At 48.8% G+C, this 22,928-nt stretch overlaps 2 protein-coding genes across 21 annotated transcripts in view; one reads left to right on the top strand and one right to left on the bottom strand.

The window, feature by feature from the left end:
* The window catches only part of MDC1 (mediator of DNA damage checkpoint 1), a 20,474-nt gene extending 4,865 nt beyond the window's left edge, over positions 1–15,609 (bottom strand). Inside the window, exons 1-11 of one of the 20 annotated variants that reach the window (XM_032270744.1) lie at positions 14,918–15,231; positions 14,539–14,757; positions 11,290–11,428; positions 9,906–10,286; positions 9,744–9,819; positions 7,704–9,133; positions 7,485–7,550; positions 7,065–7,157; positions 1,956–2,747; positions 1,781–1,848; positions 1–1,106 (exon numbers count right to left, since the gene is read on the bottom strand). The exon at positions 1–1,106 is cut by the window's left edge and continues 1,243 nt beyond it. In XM_032270744.1, the coding sequence (XP_032126635.1) occupies positions 1–1,106; positions 1,781–1,848; positions 1,956–2,747; positions 7,065–7,157; positions 7,485–7,550; positions 7,704–9,133; positions 9,744–9,819; positions 9,906–10,286; positions 11,290–11,425 (4,148 nt within the window). In that variant the 5' untranslated portion in view covers positions 11,426–11,428; positions 14,539–14,757; positions 14,918–15,231. Of the gene's footprint in view, positions 1,107–1,780; positions 1,849–1,955; positions 2,748–7,064; positions 7,158–7,484; positions 7,551–7,703; positions 9,134–9,743; positions 9,820–9,905; positions 10,287–11,289; positions 11,590–14,538 lie in introns of those variants that run through there. The other 19 variants (XM_032270754.1, XM_032270745.1, XM_032270747.1 and 16 more) reach the window with 19 other exon arrangements.
* A 1,783-nt stretch (positions 15,610–17,392) lies between these two features.
* TUBB (tubulin beta class I) lies at positions 17,393–22,546 on the top strand. Its single transcript, XM_032270741.1, has 4 exons — positions 17,393–17,752; positions 19,690–19,798; positions 20,063–20,173; positions 20,474–22,546. Exons 1-4 carry the CDS (start codon positions 17,696–17,698, stop codon positions 21,529–21,531), a joined length of 1,335 nt encoding a protein of 444 aa, XP_032126632.1. The 5' UTR covers positions 17,393–17,695; the 3' UTR covers positions 21,532–22,546.
* Positions 22,547–22,928: the final 382 nt, after the last annotated feature.

Raw genomic sequence — 22,928 nt, 5'->3', positions numbered from 1 at the left:
TTTTTTCTTCCCCTAGTAGCCTGAGATGTGGGCTCAGGGGTGACAGGATGGTCTGTGGAGGCGGAAGCCTGGAGCTCAGGGGCTGTGGGAATAACTTGTTCAGGGTTCTTGACAGAGGATCTATTTTTTCTTCCTCTAGTAGCCCGAGATGTAGGCTCAGGGGTGACAAGCTGGTCTGTGGAGATGGAAGGTTGGAGGTCAGGGGCTGTGGATACAACTGATTCAGGGGTCTTGACAGAGGACCTATTTGTCCTGCCCCTAGTGGCCCGAGATGTAGGCTCAGGGATGACGGGCTGGTCTGCGGAGGTAGAAGGTGGGAGCTCAGGGGTTACAGGGACAGTTGATTCAGGGGTCTTGACAGAGGACCTATTTGTCCTGCCCCTAGTGGCCCAAGATGTATGCTCAGGGGTGACAAGTTGGTTTGTGGAGGTGGAAGGCTGGAGCTCAGGGGCTGTGGGTACAACTGTTTCAGGGGTCTTGACAGAGGACCTATTTGTCTTGCCCCTAGTGGCCTGAGATGTGGGCTTGGGAGTGACAGGCTCGTCTGTGAAGGTGGAAGGGTGGGGCTCAGGGGCTGTGGGGACAATTGTTTCAGGGTTCTTAACAGAGAATCTATTTTTTCTTCCCCTAGTAGCCTGAAATGTGGGCTCAGGAGTGACAGGCTGAACTGTGGAAGTGGAAGGCTGGAGCTCAGGGGCTGTGGGGACAACAGTTTCAGGGGTCTTGACAGAAGACCTATTTGTCCGGCCCCCAGTGGCCTGAGATGTGGGCTTGGGAGTGTCTGGCTGGGCTGTGGAGGTGGAAGGGTGGGGCTCAAGGGCAGCAGAGGTAGCTGGAAAGGGTGTCATCCTGGAGGACTTCCGAGTTATGATTTTAGGCTTTGGATGAAAAGGCTCCAGCTCTGAGGATAAGGGAGTCTCTGGAGCTTCCTGATTCCCATTTTGCCTGGTCTTAGGAATGGTTAGCTCGATAGAAGGTGGAAAGTGAGAAAGAAGGGGCTGAGGTGCAAGACGTTTCTGGCTCTGAGAGTTAAGGGGCTTTAGGGGTGGGGCTGATGTTTCAGGCACTGTAGGAGGCAGACAAGCATCTGGAGATTCCTGATCACCCTGGGGAGAAACAGAAGCAAGTGAGGGGAAGGAAGTGGAGAAAAGAGATACAACTTGGATACTGTTCTTGATAACTTGTTTATGGTCAGATATGCTCACTGGATTTTGGCTGGGCACGGTGGCTCACGCCTGTAATCCCAGCACTTTGGGAGGCTGAGGCAGGTGGATCACCTGAGGTTAGGAGTTAGAGACCAGCCTGGCCAAGATCCCACCACTGCACTCCAGCCTGGGTGACAGAGTGAGACTGTCTCAAAAAAAAAAGAAAAAAAAAGATATGCTCACTGGATTTCCCTTTCTGACTATGATCTCTCTTCCATTAAACTGGGAACTACCTCAGAAGCTACCTTTTTCCGATGGACCTGTCTCCATAATGCTACTATAGTGTTCTCCACACATGGAGGATGGTAATGAAGAGGATGCCTGGGGCAAAGAGAGAAGAAACACGAAAAAAGGGTCTTTCTTTTGAGTCAGGTAGAAGACACAACTTGGGAAACAGATATGGAAAACAATGGGTGCCAAAGATAAAGGAATAGAAGCCATTCAAGGAGTGATGAAAATGGAAGAAAACTGAATAATAAGAAAAGAATAGATTAAAGTGAGGGTAGGTGAGGGAGCATTGAGAGGATATAGAGAAGACTTGTGGAGTAGGAGGAGGTAGAAAAAGCAGCTCTCACCCTGGAAGCTTTCTTAGCAGCTCTGATCCTGGAAGCCTTCTCAGCAGGTGGCATCTTACAATTCAGGCCTAGACAGAAAGTAAACACAAAGGTGGCTGAGTTACAAGCAGTTGGTTGTTCAGGGTTTATCATGAAGCCCATGTACCATCTTGGGTTCCTGTCTGCCTTCACTTACCTTTCTGATGCCTCCTGGGGCTCACTAGGGATCCCCTTCCACCTGACTGGCTCCCAGAAGGTATGGGGGCTGAGACAGGTTCCAGAAAGTCCCTCACCCCCACCCCAGGCTCTGGTGTTGGGCTGGAGGCCTGCCCTTTCTGGTCCTGGCTCCCTCGCTCTGGCTCCCCTCTCTGTGTGCCTCTCTCCAGGATTACTTTGGGCACCTTCCCTTCTAACTCAGCTGGCTCACACACTCTGTCTGCTACTGGTCTTTCTACTTCTCTCTCAACTATTTTGCTTGGAAGGGTCTGCTTCTCTACTTCTTTCTCCTGTATTTCCTCAGATGTCTCAATTTCTATCTTCAAACTCTCCCTATCTCTTTTAGGACTTGCACTTTCCTCCTTTTTGCCAGATTCTTGTCTCTGAGTGTCTCTAGCTAACAACTGTTTTTGTTCTCTGTCCTGTATCCCCCGGGTTAATTCTTCCTCTCCTGTCACATCTGTCTGTCTTTCTGGCAGCAGTTTCTCAGTTTCCCTTTCCAATGGCGCTCTCTCAGGGGCCATCCTCTCTGTTGTTTCTTTTGGTATACCCATATCTTTATCCATAGTCTGCATCTCTCTGCCTTCAATCCCCATTGGCTCTGTGTGGACTGGGCTCTCTGGATGTTGGTCTCCTGGTATTGCCCTAGGTGAAGACAGGCAAGATCCACAGGCCTCAAAGTGGGTGTCAAAAGGCTGCGTCTCAGAGTCCTTGGACTCTCTCAGACAGAATGGCTGTGTAGCCAGGACCTCCCATGGTTCATCTAGGCTACCTGGAAGTAAAGAGAGAGAGAAAAAGAAAGAGAGAAGGAGGAGGAGAGGGGGAGGGAAAGAGAGGTACAGGTTGAAATAATAAATACATTGAGAAATGATTAAGATAAACTCATGAATGATAAATCTAAACAGGTTATTAAAGCAAAGCTGGGAATAAGAGTGGTAGTTATAACTTATTATTTTTTGAGATGGAGTCTCACTCTGTTGCCCAGGCTGGAGTGCAGTGGTGCAATCTCGGCTCATTGCAACCTCTGCCGCCCAGGTTCAAGCAATTCTCCTGCCTCAGCCTCCCGAGTAGCTGGGACTACAGGTGCATGCCACCATGCCCGGCTAGTTTTTTGTATTTTCTTTTTTTTTTTTTTTTTGAGACGGAGTTTCACTCTTGTTACCCAGGCTGGAGTGCAATGGCGCGATCTCGGCTCACCGCAACCTCCGCCTCCTGGGTTCAGGCAATTCTCCTGCCTCAGCCTCCTGAGTAGCTGGGATTACAGGCACGTGCCACCATGCCCAGCTAATGTTTTGTATTTTTAGTAGAGACGGGGTTTCACCATGTTGACCAGGATGGTCTCGATCTCTTGACCTTGTGATCCACCCGCCTCGGCCTCCCAAAGTGCTGGGATTACAGGCTTGAGCCACCGCGCCCGGCCTTTCTTTTTTTTTTTAAAAGACGGGGTTTCACCATGTTGGTCAGGCTGGTCTTGAACTCCCGACCTCAGGTGATCCGCCCGCCTTGGCCTCCAAAGTGCTTGGATTACAGGCGTGAGCCACCACACCCGGCCTTGTATTTTCAGTAGAGACACGGTTTCACTGTGTTAGCCAGGACGGTCGTGATCTTCTGACCTCGTGATCCGCCTGCCTCGGCTTCCCAAAGTGCTGGGATTACAGGTGTGAGCCACTGCGCCCGGCTGTTTCTCTCAAAAAGGTCATAGCCTTGGGTGGGTATGCTAGCTTAGATCTGTAATCCCAGCACTTTGGGAGACAAAGACGCGAGGACTGCTTGAGGCCATGATTTCAAGACTAGCCTGGACAACTTGTAAAAACCTTATTTCTACAAAAAATACCAAAAAAATTAGCTAGGTGTGGTGGCGGGTACCTGTAGTCCTGTAGTCTCAGCTACCTGGGACATAGGAGGACCACTTGAACCCTGGAGGTCAAGACTGTAGTGAGCTGTGATCATACCACTGCCCTCCAGCCTGAGTGACAGAGAGACTTTGTCTCAAAAAAAAAAAAAAGAAAAAAGAGAAACATCGTAGCCTAATATGAGAGTTCCCTGAGTAATCTCTTTCTGTCTTTTTTTTGAGACAGAGTCTCACTCTGTCACCCAGGCTGGAGTGCAGTGGCATGATGTTGGCTCACTGCAACTTCCAACTGCTCAGCTCAGGAGATCCTCCTGCCTTAGCCTTCACAGTAGCTGGGACTATAGCATGTGCCACTGTGCCCGGCTAATTTTTTGTATTTTTTATTTTTTTTGAGACAGAGTCTCGCTCTATCACCAGGCTGCAGTGCAGTGGCGGGATCCCAGCTCACTGCAACTTCTGTTTTCCGGCTTCAAGCAGTTCTCCTGCCTCAGCCTCCTGAGTAGCTGGGACAACAGGCACGCATCACCACGCCCGGCTAATTTTTTGTACTTTTAGTAGAGACAGGGTTTCACCATGTTGGCCAGGATGGTCTCAATCTCTTGGCCTCCTGATCTGCCTGCCTCAGACTTCCAAAGTGCTGGGATTACAGGCGTGAACCACCGTGCTGAGCCAGAATTCCCTTCTTTTTAAAGGTTGAATAGTATTCCACTGTGTATATATACCACATTTTCTTTTCATTGACACATAATAATCTTTTTTATTTATTTATTTTTTTTGAGACAAGAGTCTCACACTGTCACCCAGGCTGGAGTGCAGTGGTGTGATCTTAGCTCACTGCAACCTCTGCCTCCCAGGTTCAAGCAATTCTCTTGCCTCAGCCTCCTGAGTAGCTGGAATTACAGGAAGTAGTACTTCCTGTAATTAGCTGCCACTATGCCTGGCTAATTTTTTGTATTTTTAGTGGAGATGGGGTTTCACCATGTTGGCCAGGCTGGTCTGGAACTCCTGAACTTGTGATCCACCAGCCTCAGGCCCCTCTGGGATTAAAGGTGTGAGCCACTGTGTCCAGCCCTATAATTGTACATTTTTATGGGGTACCTGTGCTATTTTGACCTGTGCATACAACGTACAATGATAAAACCAAGACAACTGGGATATCCACTATCTCAAACATTTATCATTTCTTTGTATTGGAAACATACCAAATCTCTTCCAGCTATTTTGAAATATACAATAAATTATTAACTATAGTAACCCTACTGTGGAACTAGAATTTTTTTTTTTTTGAGACAGAGTCTTGCTCTGTTGTCTAGACTGGAGTGTAGTGACATGGTCTTGGCTCACTGCAACCTCCACGTCCTGGGTTTGAGCAATTCTCCTGCCTCAGCCTCCTAAGTAGCTGGGATTACAGGTGGCTAATTTCTGTATTTTAGTAGAGATGGGGTTTCACCATGTTGGCCAGGCTGGTCTTGAACTCCTGACCTCATGATCTACCCGCTTCAGCCTTCCAAAGTGCTGGGACTACAGGTGTGAGCCACTGTGCCTGGCCCTGACTGTATTTTTGTATCCATTAACCATCCTTTTTATGTGTCCTATCCCTCTACCGTTCTCAGCCTTTAGTAACCACCATTCTACTATACTTCCATGAGATCCATGTTTTTAGCTCCCACATATGAATGAGGATGCAATATTTGCCTTTCTGTGCTGACTTATTTCACTTAACATAATGTCCTCAGGGCTCATCCACGTTGCTGCAGATGACAGGATTTCATTCTCTTTTGTGGCTGAACACTGTTCCATTGTGTATGTATACACATTTTCTTTTTTTTGACATTGAGTCTTACTCTGTCGCCCAGGTTGGAGTGCAGTGGTGTGATCTCAGCTCACTGGAACCTCTGCCTCTGGGCTCCAGGAATCCGGCTACCTCAGCCTTCTGAGTAGTCCCAGCTACTTGGGAGCTGAGGTAGGATTCCTGGAGCCTCCTATCTCAGGTGCACAAGGCAGGTGCACACCACCATGCCCAGCTAATTTTTGTATTTTGAGCCATTGCACCCAGCCTATACATACATTTTCTTTTTGTTTTGAGATGAAGTCTCACGCTGTTGCCCATACTGGAGTGCAATGGCACGATCTTGGCTCACTGTAACCTCTGACTCCGGGGTTCAAATGATTTTCCTGCCTTAGCTTTCTGAGTAGCTGGGACTACAGGCACCTGCCATCACACCCAACTAATTTTTGTATTTTCGGTAGAGACGCAGTTTCACTATGTTGGCCAGGCTGGTCTCGAACTCCTGACCTCAGGTGATCCACCCACCTTGGCCTCTCAAAGTGCTGGGATTATAGGCATGAGCCACGATGCCTGGCGTACATTTTCTTTATCCGTTCATCTGTTGATGGACATTTAGGTCTGATTTCATATCTTATTTATTTATTTATTTATTTATTTTTTTGAGACAGAGTTTCGCTCTTGTTACCCAGGCTGGAGTGCAATGGCGCGATCTCGGCTCACCGCAACCTCCACCTCCTGGGTTCAGACAATTCTCCTGCCTCAGCCTCCTGAGTAGCTGGGATTACAGGCAAGCGCCACCATGCCCAGCTAATTTTTTGTATTTTTAGTAGAGACAGGGTTTCACCATATTGAACAGGATGGTCTCGATCTCTTGACCTTGTGATCCACCCGCCTCGGCCTCCCAAAGTGCTAGGATTACAGGCTTGAGCCACCGCGCCCGGCTAATTTTTTCATTTTTGTGGAAATCAGGTCTCTCTCTGTTGCCTAGGCTAGTCTCTAAATATTTTCAATCTGCAGTTGGTTGAACTCACAGATGTGAACTCGCATATACAGATAGCTGATTGTAATCCAAGAGTATGAAAGAAACGTGTAGGAAGGCAAATCAAGAAAGAATGCAGGCCGGTACGGTGGTTCACGCCTGTAATCCCAGCACTTTGGGAGGCCGAGGCAGGCAGATCACTTGAGGTCAGGAGTTCGAGACCAGCTTAGCCAACATAGTGAAACCCCATCTCTACTAAAAATACAAAAATTACCTGGGCATGGTGGTACACACCTGTAATCCCAGTTACTCAGGAAGCTGAGGGAAGAGAAGCCCTTGAACCTAAGAGGCAGAGGTTTCAGTGAGCCAAGATTGTTCTATTGCACTCCAGCCTGGGCAATAGAAGTTGGTGGGGGGGGAAGAAAGAATGTAAAATTGGGGGCACAGAGGAGGGAAGAGTTTATTGTACCTGGTGTCTGGAAGCTGCAATGGGAAGGGCCAGGGTCTTGGAGTGGCGTCAACATGAAGGTCTGGGTAGGTTCATCCTCCATACTCTGGACTGCTGTAAAAGAAAAGATGGCCTAAGGACATCTCCTCCATAGTACTGCAGGGTCCCATTCCTGGTCTCCTACCCTACCCACACTAGCCTTCACTTTTTTTCTTTTTCTCTTTCTTTTTTTTTTAGAATAGAGATGAGGTTTCACCATGTTTGTCAGGATGGTCTCAATCTCTTGACCTCGTGATCCACCCGCTGCATCCTCCCAAAGTGTTGGGATTACAGGCGTGAGTCACCGTGCCCGGCTGAGCCTTCAGCTTTCAAGGACCATCAGTCTAATCTCCCAGCTCCTACTGGTACTAGGATTCAAACAAATAACATCAAAGTTCTCACCTTCTAGGCTCTGATTCTCTCTCTCCAGAAAGCATTGGGTAGCTTGTAGGTCCAGATCTTCAGAATCTGGTAGGGAGGAATATAAGATAGATAATTTAAAAAAAAATCATACCTGACACTAAACTCCTTAATTAATCTCTACCATTCTCTCCCCAACCCCAGCTCTTAGAACCCTGGTTTATTTCAGAGGTCAAGGAAGGAAGAAAGGGCAGCACTCACCATCACAGTTGTCTTCAGAGTCCTTGGTTCCACCCACATGTGGTTCTCTCTCCCTTCCTGTGGGGACCTGGGCTCCCTTTCCCTGTTGCTGGGTGGATTCCCCTGGAGCACCTGTATCCACCACCAGATCTGTGAGGTTCTTTCTTGAGATAGTGAGGTCTTGCTCCATTTGTGCCACAGCTGATTCACCTTGGGCCCCCACCTCAAGAACTCTCTCCTGCTTAAGAACAGCTGTAGCCCACTCTGCCCTAGCATCCCCTTCTGGAAGCTGGCTCTTTCTTACATCTGCAACTGCTGAGGCTGCCAAGGAGGTGCCCTCCTCTGCATCTGTTTCACAGTCCCCAAGTGGAGGAGGCCAGGCTTCCTCTAGAGATACCACAAGCAGCTTTTCTGGTCCCCCACCTGCTTCCACATCTGTTTGATTTGTTCCCTGCATAGACACCATGGCTGACTCCTCCACTTGTGTGTTGATGTCCACTGTGGTGGAGGCTTGGCTTCTCTCCAGGTGGATCCCAGGTGAACTCTTATCTGCTTCCACACTCTTATCACTGTCCCTAAAAGAAGGCTGTTTTTTTTCTGAATGTGCTCTAACAAGGGCTCTAATCTTTGTGTGAGCCTTGGGGACAGCTTCTCTATTTTCCACTGGGAGCTCTTCCTCCTCCACATCTGTGTCACTGTCTCTCCCAGTGGTGGTTTGGCCTCGCTGCAGAAGGGCCAAAGGTTGGGCCATGTCCTCTTCTGCATCTCTGTTCCATAGAGCAGGCTGACTCTCTTTCAGACGTGCTAAAGTCAGCGCTGCTGAGACTTCTTCCTCGTCATCTGTATCACTATTGATCACCATGGAAGCTTGGCTTTTTTCCAGAGGGACAGCCTGTGGGGCCTTGCCCTCCTCCATATCTGCATCACTACCAGCCTGACTCTCCTGCAGATGGGCCAGCCCTGGTGCTCCAGGACCCCTTATACCAACTCCATGGAAGGTCTTCCTCTTCTTCATAGGAACTACAGCTGGGGTTGCTGGGATCCCCTCTTCTTCTACATCAGTGTCACTGTCGATGAAGCCAAGAGGCCGAACCCTTTCTAAATGTACCTCAGCTGGCCTGCTGTCATCATCCACATCTGTGTCACTGTCCTCTGCAGAAGGTTGGCTCCTCTCCAGCATCACCCCAACTGGAACAACCCCATTTCCTGCACCCCTCTTGACTTCTGTGCCATTGTCCCTCTCCTTCACTGAACGCTGCTTCTTTTCAAGCTGGATTTCAGTTGTGACTTCAGCTTCAGACTGTTCTGGCTCTACAGCAGCACCTCTTCTGGCAGCTGAGGAGGCCTCCTCCGTGGCTGGTTGCTGATCTTCTGCATCTGTGTAATTGTTCAAATTGAAGGCAAAAGGCAGCCCAGGGCCACCCAGGACAGGGGAATTCCCCTCTTCATCACTGTGAAGGGAAGAAAAGAGAGTCTATTGATTTTATTTCTCTGGAAGGGATACCCCAACTCAACTGTAAGCTCCTTGAGGGCAGACATAAGGTAGTATTTCTTTTTGTATTTCTGGCAATTTGTTTTCCACTTGGTACATCAGAGGTGCTCCATAAAAATTCAGCTGAGTGGGGCCGGGCACGGTGGCTTACGCCTATAATCCCAGCACTTTGGGAGGCCGAGGTGGGTGGATCATGAGGTCAAGAGATCGAGACCATCCTGGTCAACATGGTGAAACCCCGTCTCTACTAAAAATACAAAAATTAGCTGGGCATGGTGGCGCATGCCTGTAGTCCCAGCTACTCGGGAGGCTGAGGCAGGAGAATTGCTTAAACCCAGGAGGCCAAGGTTGTGGTGAGCCGAGATCATGCCATTGCACTACAGCCTAGGTAACAAGAGTGAAACTCCGTCTCAAAAAAAAAAAAAAAAAAAAAATTCAGCTGAGTGAATGAATACATATGGTTTCCCAGCCCCCAACTCCATGATAACAATCTCTCTTAGAGACTGATCCTCCAGCCCCTGGTTGTTCCTCGTTTTGAAGACTCAGGTATCTGACTCTTTGGCACTCACCTGTCTGGAACTATCATTCCCATGGAGGAAGATGTGGTCCTTGATTTTTTTATCACACACCTTTCAGAAAGAGAATCTGTTAAGAACAGAAAGGAGCAAGTTGACAACTGTACACCCATTATCCCTGCCTCCTCATTCACCCTGCCAATACACAAAACTTACCTACTTCCTCCTCTGAGTCCTCAGCCAACAGAAGCCTCTGGGGTTGAGTTCCTCCCTGTACCCTGGGTGTCTCTTCTACAGTCAGAGGGCCCCGGGAGACAAAGGGCAGGGGGACATCCAGGCGATGGTACTGGCAGGGCAAGTCAGCAAAGAGAATCAATTCCTGGTCCCTCAGACGGTGACTCACCCCAGGGCTCAAAACCTTAGGAGGCCTCAGGATTTGAGTACCATTAAGGCTCCCACAGTCTCGGAGGATAGGTGCCTTGTCCCAGGCTGAGATTTCAATCTCTGCATGTTGTTTGGAGATAGATGGAAAGGGCAGGGCCACAGAGCAGCCAGGCATTCGGCCTATCACATTCTTCCCAAGGTGTAGTGGGAAATCTAAGAATTAGAGAAGTAGATAAGTTCCAAGGTCAGAGTCCTGGCCTGTCATCAGGAAAAGGTGTCTATTAGGTACCCTACTATTCACTCAAGACCTCCACATGCATTCGAAAAATAAAAGGCCCTAGGACATCTAGGTACTGAAAGAGTATATGCAATACCCCATCCATGCACACTGGATTTTTTTTTTTTTTTTACTGTTATAAAATACACATGAACACAAAATTTATCTTCTTAATAATTTTAAGTGTACAGTTCAGTGGCATTAAGTGCATTCACACTGTTGTGCAATCATCACTACCATCCATCTCCAGAGAACACAATTGGATTTTATTTGAATCTTTTTTTTGAGACAGTGTCTCATTCTGTCACCTAGGCTAGAGTACAGTGGCATGATCATAGATCAGTGTAATCTTGAACTCCTGGGTTCAAGAGATCATCCTGCCTCAGCCTCCCAAGTAGGTGGGACTGCAGATGCAAACCATCACACCTGGCTAATTTTTTTTTTTTTTTTTTTTAAAGACGGGGTTTCACCATATTGGTCAGGCTGGTCTCCAACTCCTGACCTCAGGTGATCCGCCCGCCCCAGCCTCCCAAAGTGCTGGGATTACAGGTGTGAGCCACCGCGCCCAGCTCACACCTGGCTAATTTATAAGTTTTTTGTAGAGATAGGGTCTTGCTATGCTACCAAGGTTGGTCTCTAACTCCTAGTCTCAAGTGATCCTTCCACCTTGGCCTCTCAAAGCACTGGAATTACATGTGTAATTACAGTGCACCAGCTTCATTTCAATCTCTTAATCTTGTCTTACCAAAGTAAAGTCATTTCCAGTGAGTCTAGAGCAGTAGCCTAGAATAATCAACTCAATTGCCCCATCTCTTCCATTCATTAAAAAAAAAATTCACATATCTTTGAAACATATATAAGCTTCTTGCAACCCTCCAAATACCTTCCCCCAAAAATAAAAGACCTGTACCAATACTTTAGCATCTAATACCCCCTGACCTTTTTCTGGTCCATGGGCACCACTAAAGATATGTAGCCTCCCTACTGGCTCCAAGTTACACCCCAAGGATTCACAGGATTGCTCTGTCTCCTCCTCTTCTTCAGTGTCCCAGTCAATGGCCTGGGTGTCCTCCATGATCTGGGAAGGATACACATTATCAATTATCCTCATCGTTGGTTCACACAAACAGCATCAAAGTTATTAGACTGAAACCTGGGGAGTAAACTGGATCATTATGAAGGTTGATGCTTCTCTTTCCACCAACCTTTCTGTTGTTAACCTTCTGAAGCACTTAAAACATTTTTTTTTTTTTTTGAGAAGGAGTCTCATTTTGTTGCCCAGGCTGGAGTGCAGTGGTGAAATCTCTGGCTCACTGCAACCTCCACCTCCCGGGTTCAAGCGATTCTCTCACCTCAGCCTCCCCCAAGTAGCTGGAATTACAGGCACCTGCTACCATGCCTGGCTAATTTTCGTATTTTTAGTAGAGATGGGTTTTACCATGTTGGCCAGGTTTCACCTCAAATTCCTGACCTCAAGTGACCTGCCTGCCTCAGCCTCCCAAAGTGTGGGGATTACAGGCATTAGCCACTGGCCTGGTCCTTAAAACACATTTTGACCATGACACAGAGTAAGAAATATTGTAAGGTCCTGAGCACACAAATAGGTGCAAACATCTGCTTGTTTATAGAAACAAGTTTTGGGAAACAATGTTTAGCCTTACCATGTACAATACACTTCTTTTGTTTTTCCTTCTTTTGTTTTTCTGTTCTATATATATATATATATATATACATATATATATATTTTTTTTTGGGACAGAGTTTCGCTCTTGTTACCCAGGCTGGAGTGCAATGGCGCGATCTCGGCTCACTGCAACCTCCGCCTCCTGGGTTCAGGCAATTCTCCTGCCTCAGCCTCCTGAGTAGCTGAGATTACAGGCATGCGCCACCATGCCCAGCTAATGTTTTGTATTTTTAGTAGAGACGGGGTTTCACCATGTTGACCAGGATGGTCTCGATCTCTTGACCTCGTGATCCACCCGCCTCAGCCTCCCAAAGTGCTGGGATTACAGGCTTGAGCCACCGTGCCTGGCTCTGTTCTATATTTTTTAAATGCTGATTTGTAACCTACTAAACTGATTTCACTATCCACTCCTGGGTTGCAACCTACAATCTGAAAAATGCTATTCTGCTAACACATGCAAAGCATGTGTTGGGCATTGTCTTATGGTCAGGCATAGTAGACATATGAGGCAGGTACTTAGGAAATTAATGCTAAAAATATATTCAGTAGTTTGCTCATGATATCCCAGCAGGTTAAGTGAACAGGATTAAATGTGCTTCTGGCTGCAAACCTCATGCTTTTTCTTTCTGTTTTTCTTTCTTTTTTTTTTGATACGGAGTCTCGCTCTGTCACCCAGGCTGGAGTGCAGTGGCACAATCTCTGTTTACTGTAACCTCCACCTCCCGGGTTCAAGTCATTCTCCTGCCTCAGCTTCCCAAGTAGTTGGGACTACAGGCATGAGCCGCCATGCCTGGCTAATTTTTTTTATTTTTAGAAGAGTCGGGGTTTTGCCATATTAGCCAGGGTGGTCTTGAACTCTTGACCTCAGGTGATCTGCCCACCTTGGCCTCCCAAAGTGCTGGGATTACAAGTGTGAGCAACCATGCCCCACAGTTTTTCTTTTTTAGCCCATGTTTTTTACACTTTACCAGACCACCTCAGTATAATCAGATACAATTGCAAAAAATGATAACAAAAGATGAAATATATAGAGGGTTCCTATGTATCAAGCACTGTTCTAATTATTATTATTATTATTTGTTTTTGAGACGGAGTTTCGCTCTTGTTACCCAGGCTAGAGTGCAATGGCGCGATCTCCGCTCACCGCAACCTCCGTCTCCTGGGTTCAGGCAGTTCTCCTGCCTCAGCCTCCTGAGTAGCTGGGATTACAGGCACGTGCCACCATGCCCAGCTAATTTTTTGTATTTTTAGTAGAGATGGGGTTTCACCATGTTGACCAGGATGGTCTCGATCTCTTGACCTCGTGATCCACCCGCCTCGGCCTCCCAAAGTGCTGGGATTACAGGCTTGAGCCACCGTGCCCGGCCTGTTCTAATTATTTTATATTGACTCTGACTCATTAAATCTTCACAGGAACCTCACAAAGTAGGTATTATTATTATCTTCCATTTCCTCACATAAAGAAACTGCAACACAGCTGGGTTCAGACTTTCAGATCTCCTTGAAACATATATAAATAAGCATATATAAGGTTAAGACTTGCCCCAAATCACTCAAATAATGCCTCTCCTCTAATATCTTCTGATGGCTTTTCATGCCCACAGAATAAAACCTAAACTCCTAGCAAGACCTTCCATGAGCTGAACTTTACATCTTGTAACACCCGCCCCATCATCCCCCAAAAGACACAAACTTTTCCCCCAATCTCCAAGCACACTGTTCCTGTCCCCCACATCTTCTTGTCCCTTACATCTTCATTCCTTGGCCTTTTCCCGCCTAGTTTTCTGGTCCGACTTCTACCTATCCTTTAAGATTCAGTTCAAATGTCACTTTCCTTTTTTTTTTTTCGAGATGGAATCTCGCTCTGTCACCCAGGCTGGAGTGCAGCGGCCCTATCTTGGCTCACTGCAACCCCTGTCTCCTGGGTTCAAGCACTTGTCCTGCCTCAGCCTCCAGAGCGGCTGGGATTACAGGTTTCGGCCACCATGCCGGCTAATTTTTGTATTTTTAGTAGAGACGATGTTTCACCATGCTGGCCAGGATGGTCTTGAACTCCTGACCTCACGTGATCTACTCACCTCGGCCTCCCAAAGTGCTGGATTACAGGTGTGAGCCACCGCACCCAGCCTCAAATGTCACTTTCAAATCAAAGCCTTCCCTGGCGTCTTCCCTGCTTTCTGGTGTTCCTGGTGTATCCTCACTGTTCCACAGTGGTCAATGGACTTGTGGTTACCCTAAGATCTCTCACTATATTGGAACCATTACTTTCCATTTTTGCCTTCACACCAGGATCCAGGACTAGATTAGGGAAACTGTGTCTTTCCCCTAGGGTTCATCATATTCATTCAATGGTTATGGTGTACCTAGTGCTATTTTTAAGTATTCAGGATACATCTGTGAACCAAACATAATCAACCCTGCCCTCGGGAAGGCTCATCACCGAGCCTACTGATGAAGGAACAAATGAGAGGAGATGGAAACAAAATAGCATAAATAGAATTCACCTGAAAAGATGCCACTCTAGAGGGAAACTGTTGACAGGTAGGGAAAGTAGGACGCCCCACGGAGAAACCTGGAGGCGGAGGTTGCGGTCAACTCCGTCCTTATGACAGGCCAACTCAGCGGGCGCCCACCACGCTTGGCTTCAGTTCAATTAGCCACCATCTTTGGTCCACACCTCACTGGGTTCCCTGGTGGCCCAACGTCTCCCTGTGTCTTCATACCTAAACTCGGGGCGGGGCGTCAGGTAAGATAAGTGTTACAGTCCCAGAAGCGAACTTCCAAGTCACCTCCGCCCAGTCGCACCCAAGGCATGCCCCTTCCGCTTTCCGGGAAAGCCAAGATGGCTCCCGGGGAGCCGTGGGCGAGGCCCCTAGAACTCACCTATTTTGAGTCCCCGCGCGCGCCACCAGTAACGGTCGCGACCCGGGTGGAGCGAGTGCGTGCGCCGAAAAAGAGCCGACTCGCTGATTGGCTTCTGCTGCTGTCTTTCATAGCCCTGCTGAGGGCTGCAGCCAGCCGAGCGGAGGCACACCCAGAGCCCGCCCCCGCCCCGCCCCCTTACGGCTCAAAGGGGGAGGGGTCTCCCAGGATGCTGAAATCAGTTAGATGAGACGGTAACTCAGGGCCGCTGTGCGCCCACAGAGTAGTGCGCGTCGATTGGGCAGCTCCAAGGGACAACCCACTCCCGCTTGCCCGCCTACCACCCACTTCCCGCGCAGATTTCCAAACCGCGACCAGAGAGTCTGGCGCCAGCTGCTGGCAACGGATAGAGGGCCTGTGCCATAGACGTCTGATGTGTTTGGCACGGCCAGAGCGCCCTTCCTCGGTCCTCCCAGACATGGTGACCGCTGACTCATGAGAAATGAAAGTGGGTTGCGGGTTGCAGTCGTGGCTGGAGGCTGTAGCTTGGAGAACAGCCCGTAGGCGTGGCATTTCACTCCTTGTTGCAATGGAATTTCATTTCCTTTTGATTTGGTTTGTAGTAGAAGTCATGTCATTTTTCCCTGGGAATTCATCTCTGACGGACATTTTGAGATCATTTTCTTAAATCCAATTATCCTAAAGTAAAGATTTGTAGGCGAACAGAGAAAACTGGTTTGCTCTCTATCTTAAAGGCTGTCCTCACCTTTCGAGGGGCGAGGGAAGGATGATAAAATCACTGAGACGTTGTTTCGCTCTTGTTGCCCAGGCTGGAATGCAGTGGCGCGATCTCCGCTCACCGCAACCTCCGCCTCCCGGGTTCAAGCGATTTTCCTGCCTCAGCCTCCCGAGTAGCTGGGATTACAGGCATGCGCCACCACGCCCGGGTAATTTTAGTAGAGACGGGGTTTCTCCATGTTCGTCAGGCTGGTCTCGAACTCCCGACCTCAGGTGACCCCCGCCTTGGCCTCCCAAAGTGCTGGGATTACAGACGTGAGCCACGGCACCCGGCCCATTTTATTATCTCACAATATGACATTAAGAAAATGGTAACTATAACATTTGTATAATTCATTAAGTCTGTCCGTTATCTCAATTCTTTGAGATAACATTCAAATAAGTAGATTTTACAAATGAGGAGTTGAATCCCTGCAAAGTTAAAGGACTTCCCTAGGTTCCTACAGAGACAAATTGAAACAGGTTATCGAATTCTATATTTTGGGTTATTTCTACTTCCACAAAATAACTGTTATTTCCCTAAAACATAAGTTACATTTTAAGTGGGTAGAGAGGGGCTTACACAAGTTGATGTTCCCTTCTTTAGAAGGCAACTTAGAAATACATTGATCTGTGTGTGATCGAATGTGAATTAACAATGACGTGGACTTGATATCACATTTCTGAGTGCTTACGACATTTTATTGACTGTATGCTTCTCACCAGACTGCAACATCCTGGAGGACAGGGAGCTAATTCTTAATCATTTTGTATCCCTAGTTCCTAATTTGGTGGATACATAGTATCTATCAAATAAGTGAATGTATCTCTGGGAAGCAGCAGATGGACTCTGTCTTGGGCCCATCCAATTTCCCCCCATCCATTACCTCTCCTTTTTCAATACTGGATCTTTTGCAGAGTTGCAATGGCGGCCACCTGGTCAGTGAGATCAGCGAATTGAAAAACCACTGACTTCATCAACGTGTCTAGAGAGGTAGGCTGAAAAAAAACTGAAAATCTATCAGGCATCTCATTCCATAGTTCCCTATTTGACAAGAAGACCAAGGTGTCTTCAAATTCTGCCCTAAGGTCCAGATCTCCTACGTGGATGGAGACTTCTGGCTTCAGAAATCCCCGACGTCGGTTTCTCTAAACCATTCATTTTATTCTTTGAACATACTCTCCAGACATCTCTATCTTGAAAAGCCCTTGCTGCAATTTTGTTTCTCTTTCGAAACAATGACTCGAAAATTCCCAAGGAAATAGCAAGAGGGCAATTCCCTCCTTGAAGTGTTTGAGGGAGCAGAGGCTTACTGAAGTTCATGCCTTGGGTTACCGAGTGTCAGAGGTTGCAGACTACCTCGGTACCACACTTCTCCCAGTTTTCGCTGAGCTGAGCAATCCTGTCTTTCCCAGAGGTACTGCAGCCGGGAGCTTTCAGGGCGTGCCTACGCCACCACCCAACTTCTGGAACCCCAGATTTCTCAACTGCTGTATCCCCGAGAAGTGATCACTTTTTGTACAAAAACCTCAGGCAAAGAAGAAAGGAACCTTGCGCAAGGTCGTTTTTCATTTACAAAACAAAAACCGCACAAAAACCAAGCCGGTACCCACCCATTCGTCACATCATTTTGCAGCGTGGACAACAATAGGGGACTACAACTCCCAGAGAGGACTGCAGTCGTCCACTGGCTCAGAGGCCAATGGACGCCCGGTACATGACCGACATCGACTAATCAGGGCCAGGCTCGATGAGGCTTTGTCTCCCGACCGCGCGCGGGGCCGATTCTCCCGCCTCCCAGCCCCGGCGCACGCGCGCCCCGCCCAGCCTGCCTTCTCTCCGCGCCCTCCCCTCTCCTTTCTCCCTCTCAGAACCTTCCTGCCGCCGCGTTCGCAACCTCGCTGCTCCAGCCTCTGGGGCGCATTCCAGCCTTCCAGCCTGCGACCAGCAGAGAAAAAAAATTACATATTTTTTTTGCCCCGTACATACCTTGAGGCGAGCAAAAAAATTAAATTTTAACCATGAGGGAAATCGTGCACATCCAGGCTGGTCAGTGTGGCAACCAGATCGGTGCCAAGGTAAGAATTTTACACCTCTTTTATTGCTTTTTAGAAGGAAAAATCCAGGTAAGTTATAAAAAAATGGTTGTGGGGCATTTGCACCCTTCATCCTTAATCAAGCCTTGCCCCTCCCAACGAAGTTTGTTACATTTATATACATAACAATTGTAGCTAGCATTCGCTTTTGGAAAGCTGGGAATCATTTTTCTTGGCAGACACATTTTGGAGAAACTAGCAAAAGAGCTCTTCGGGTTTCGGGGGCGGGAGGACCGAGGATCTGTGAGATTTTTTACTTAGAAGCGCTTCTAACGGTCCGAGAACCGGGCAGGGAGAGAGATGCGGAAATGGTCGGAGACAAAGCAGGGCGAGGTTTTGCCCATGTGCATCCCGCCCAACCCCCTTGCGGGGTTCGTGGGGCCAAACCGGAGCGGGTAGGGGCGAGGCAGTCGGGCGGCTGCGGAGAGCTCCAGTGCAAGGGTTGGGGGGCGACGCGCCAGGGGGGCTGCGCTGCGCGCTACTCTTCACAAAAGACCAGGGATCCCAGCACGCCCGCGACCCCGGAGAGCGGATCCTGTAGTTGTCCCTGGGTGGAAGGAGACCAAGAGCGGGATTAATTTTACTTGCTTTCATGGCCCCTAATAGAGACCATTTTAGGGCGTGAAGGGATATAGAGAGAAAATGGGGTGTGTGACTTTTTTTTTAATAAGTCCCTCAGGACTTAAGGGGAGAGAAAGAATGCACGAAATCAAGGGGGGAAAATCTAGCGAAGGAATAAAATTCGAGGCCAAGGGGAATTTTTTTTTTTTTTGCGCGCGGTTACAGTGTGGCGGGGGAGGGGCGGGAGGAAGTGCGGCTGCTACGTTGTAGCAGAAGGGCGGGGCCCTGCGGGGCGGGGCCGAGGCGCGCGCGGGGACAATGCGGTCCTGCCCGCCGGCGGGGGCGCGCTACCTTGAGCCCCGCCCCTCGTGCGCGGAATTCTTGCCCCTGGCCCCACCCACGTACGAAGCCTTTTGTCGGCGGCTGGATCTGCGCGTGCGCCGCAGTCACGTGGAGGGCGGGGGGTGGGTGGTCGACTGCGGCAGCCGCTCTCTTCTCGGACCCCCCCACCCCCAGGCCTTTTGTGCGCGGCGCGGTGGGGCGGTGCCCAGCGCTGTGGAAGGAGAGCGGCGCTTATCCTAGTGTGGTCGACCTCCTTCCGCCCACCCGAGCGCTTTGGACTGGCTGCACATATCTCACCCCAATCGGAGAAAGCTGTGACTTTCCCGAGGGAGCGAGTGTCTAGGGGAAGGGTGTGGCAGGCACACGGGATGCCAGGCCCTAGAACAACGGCCTGAGGGCGTGTGGAATTAAAATAGGAGGTGTGGGGCCGAGGCGGGCTGATCCTGGGCAACAAAGCGCGGACCCCCACCCCGTTTCTACAAAAAAATAAAAATTCACTGTGCGTGGTTTCGCGCGTCTGGGGTCCTAGCTAATCGAGAGGCTGAGGTGGGAGGATCGGTTGAGCTTGGCAGCTCCAGGCAGTCTTGGAGCTGTGATTGCGCCACTGCACTGCAGGCTGAGCAACAGGAAGACCCTGCCTTAAAAATTATAAAAAGAGGCCGGGTGCGGTGGCTCACGCTTGTAATCTCAGCACTTTGAGAGGCCAAGACGGGCGGATCACGAGGTCAAGACCATCCTGGCCAACGTGGTAAAACCCCCTCTCTACTAAAAATACAACAATTAGCTGGGCGTGGTGGCCTGTGCCTGTAGTGTCAGCTACTTGGGAGGCTGAGGCAGCAGAATCGCTTGAACCCAGGAGGCGGAGGTTGCCGTGAGCCAAGGTCTTGCCACTGTGCTCCAGCCTGTGTGACAGCAATACTCCGTCTCAAAAAAATAATAAAAGATGAAATAAAATGGTACTTGCGACATAGTTGGCTGGGACTTGAGCTGTTGTACTTTTTGCTCTCGCCCGGCAGTTCTGGGAGGTGATCAGTGATGAACATGGCATCGACCCCACTGGCACCTACCACGGGGACAGCGACCTGCAGCTGGACCGCATCTCCGTGTACTACAATGAAGCCACAGGTGAGGGCAGGAGCCCGGGCAGCTCGGGTTCCCTTCCCTGTCTCCCACTTCTCTGGAGTCTCTTTTCATTCTTGTGCACGCCTTACCCTCTGGGTGAATCTGTCATCCTTTCCCTTGAGTGAGCCACCATCAGGGCCAGACGTCTGCTGCCACCTGGTGGCAGGACCTGGAATGACAGGTCTGGGATCCCTGCTGCCTCCCAGCCTCAGTATATTTATAAATCTTCTCTGCCAGATCTCACAGCTTTTACTTTATTTCCTATAGGTGGCAAATATGTTCCTCGTGCCATTCTGGTGGATCTAGAACCTGGGACCATGGACTCTGTTCGCTCAGGTCCTTTTGGCCAGATCTTTAGACCAGACAACTTTGTTTTTGGTGAGTTATACAGACAGTAGCAGATGATACACCATTGTGTTCAACTTATTTAGCTCCAAAGACAGAGCAAAAGTTAGGAAATGATTGTTGTACTGGCGTGCTAATACAGAACTGTGTTCTGAAATGTAATGGAGGGTAGAGGTAGTGACTGCTATTGCTGGTCAATTATGGGGCAGTAGGGGGAGAATACATCACAGAGAAGGAGAAAGAAGACACATCCAAGGGAATTAATTTCAAAAGCTGAAAAACATGTATCTTCCATACCCTGTTAATTGAGCTTTTCTCCTGACTGCATTGCAGGTCAGTCTGGGGCAGGCAACAACTGGGCCAAAGGCCACTATACAGAAGGGGCCGAGCTGGTTGATTCTGTCCTGGATGTGGTCCGCAAGGAGGCTGAGAGCTGTGACTGCCTTCAGGGCTTCCAGCTGACCCACTCACTGGGCGGGGGCACAGGCTCTGGAATGGGCACTCTCCTTATCAGCAAGATCCGAGAAGAGTACCCTGATCGCATCATGAACACCTTCAGTGTGGTGCCTTCACCCAAAGTGTCTGACACCGTGGTCGAGCCCTACAATGCCACCCTCTCCGTCCATCAGTTGGTAGAGAACACCGATGAGACCTATTGCATTGACAACGAGGCCCTCTATGACATCTGCTTCCGCACTCTGAAGCTGACCACACCAACCTACGGGGATCTGAACCACCTCGTCTCAGCCACCATGAGCGGTGTCACCACCTGCCTCCGCTTCCCTGGCCAGCTCAATGCTGACCTCCGCAAGTTAGCTGTTAACATGGTCCCCTTCCCACGTCTCCATTTCTTTATGCCTGGCTTTGCCCCTCTCACCAGCCGTGGAAGCCAGCAGTATCGAGCTCTCACAGTGCCCGAACTCACCCAGCAGGTCTTCGATGCCAAGAACATGATGGCTGCCTGTGACCCCCGCCACGGCCGATACCTCACCGTGGCTGCTGTCTTCCGTGGTCGGATGTCCATGAAGGAGGTTGATGAGCAGATGCTTAACGTGCAGAACAAGAATAGCAGCTACTTTGTGGAATGGATCCCCAACAATGTCAAGACAGCCGTCTGTGACATCCCACCTCGTGGCCTCAAGATGGCTGTCACCTTCATTGGCAACAGCACAGCCATCCAGGAGCTCTTCAAGCGCATCTCAGAGCAGTTCACTGCCATGTTCCGCCGGAAGGCCTTCCTCCATTGGTACACAGGCGAGGGCATGGACGAGATGGAGTTCACCGAGGCTGAGAGCAACATGAATGACCTCGTCTCTGAGTATCAGCAGTACCAGGATGCCACCGCAGAAGAGGAGGAGGATTTCGGTGAGGAGGCTGAAGAGGAGGCCTAAGGCAGAGCCCCTATCACTTCAGGCTTCTCAGTTCCCTTAGCTGTCTTACTCAACTGCCCCTTTCCTCTCCCTCAGAATTTGTTTGCTGCCTCTATCTTTTTTTTTTTTTGTTTTCTTCTGGGGGGTCTAGAATAGTGCCTGGCACATAGTAGGCGCTCAATAAATACTTGTTTGTTGAATGTCTCCTCTCTCTTTCCACTCTGGGAAACCTAGGTTTCTGCCATTCTTGGTGACACTGTATTTCCTTCGGGTGCCCATTCCTTCCATTTGTCCAGTTAATATTCCCCTGTTAAAAATCTGCAAGAAGCTGGGTCTCATCTAGATCCCATTTAGAACCAACCAGGTGCTGAAAACATATGTAGATAAGGGCAACCATCCTAAGTGCAAAGTAGAAAATGGTAGAAGGTAGTGGGATAGAAGTCACTGTAAGGAAGGGGATGGGATTTTCCATTCTAAAAGTTTTGGAGAGGGAAATCCAAGCTATTAAAAGTCATTAATTTCTATGTATTTTCATTTCCCATCTCAGCTTCAAGGGAGGTATAAGCAGTATTATTTCCATTTTCGATCTCCCTCCAAGCTCTACCTTTTGGAGGGGTCTGCCTCACTCTGTCGAGTGGAATCCTTCCCTCCAACTCTACCTCCCTCACTCATTAAACTCCTTTCCCCTGATCAGAGAAAGGCATCAAGAGGGGAAAGAGACCAGCCTTGGTCCCTAAGCCTCCAGAAATGTCCTCCTAACCCCCCACCTTTTCTTGTCCCCAAAAAGGAATTAACATCCCTATGTGGAATGGTGTATACTGCCACATCAGTGTTTGAGTCAATGCCCAGAGGAGAGGGGGAACCTCCTCCATCTTTTTTGCAACATCTCATATCTTCCCTTTGCTGTTGCTTCCCCCCACCACACACTTGATTTTGTTCTATCCTACATTTGAGATCTATTTTGTGTTGAACTTGCTGCTTTTTTTCATATTGAAAAGATAACATTGCCCCAAGAGCCAAAAATAAATGGGAATTGGAAAAAGTTGCAATATGTGTGCTTATTTAGGGAAACACTGCTGATGGAGGCATGGGGCCTGAGTTCAGCTGCACTGCTCTCCTTAAATTGAGGCGTCACAATGCTGAGTCCTTGTTCATCTGTGAGTTCTGCGGCCATGGATTCAACCAACTTGATGCTGGGAAAATAGTACTGGACATGTATAGACTTCTCATTCCCTAAACAATAGTATAAACTTGACGTAACATTTTAGTTAGATTACGTGTTTAGGTAATAGAGATGATTTAAAGTACACAGGTTATATGCAAATACTATGTCATTTTATATGAGTAACTTGAGCATCTGCCGATTTGGTATCTGAGGGAGGTACTGGTAAGAACACTTGACTACTTGGTAGACCCTC

This window comes from Sapajus apella, unplaced genomic scaffold (assembly GCF_009761245.1).
Source record: "Sapajus apella isolate SASKATOON/1434 unplaced genomic scaffold, GSC_monkey_1.0 scaffold216, whole genome shotgun sequence".
Taxonomy (NCBI): domain Eukaryota; kingdom Metazoa; phylum Chordata; class Mammalia; order Primates; family Cebidae; genus Sapajus; species Sapajus apella.
This window is presented reverse-complemented; position numbering and strand designations above follow the sequence as displayed.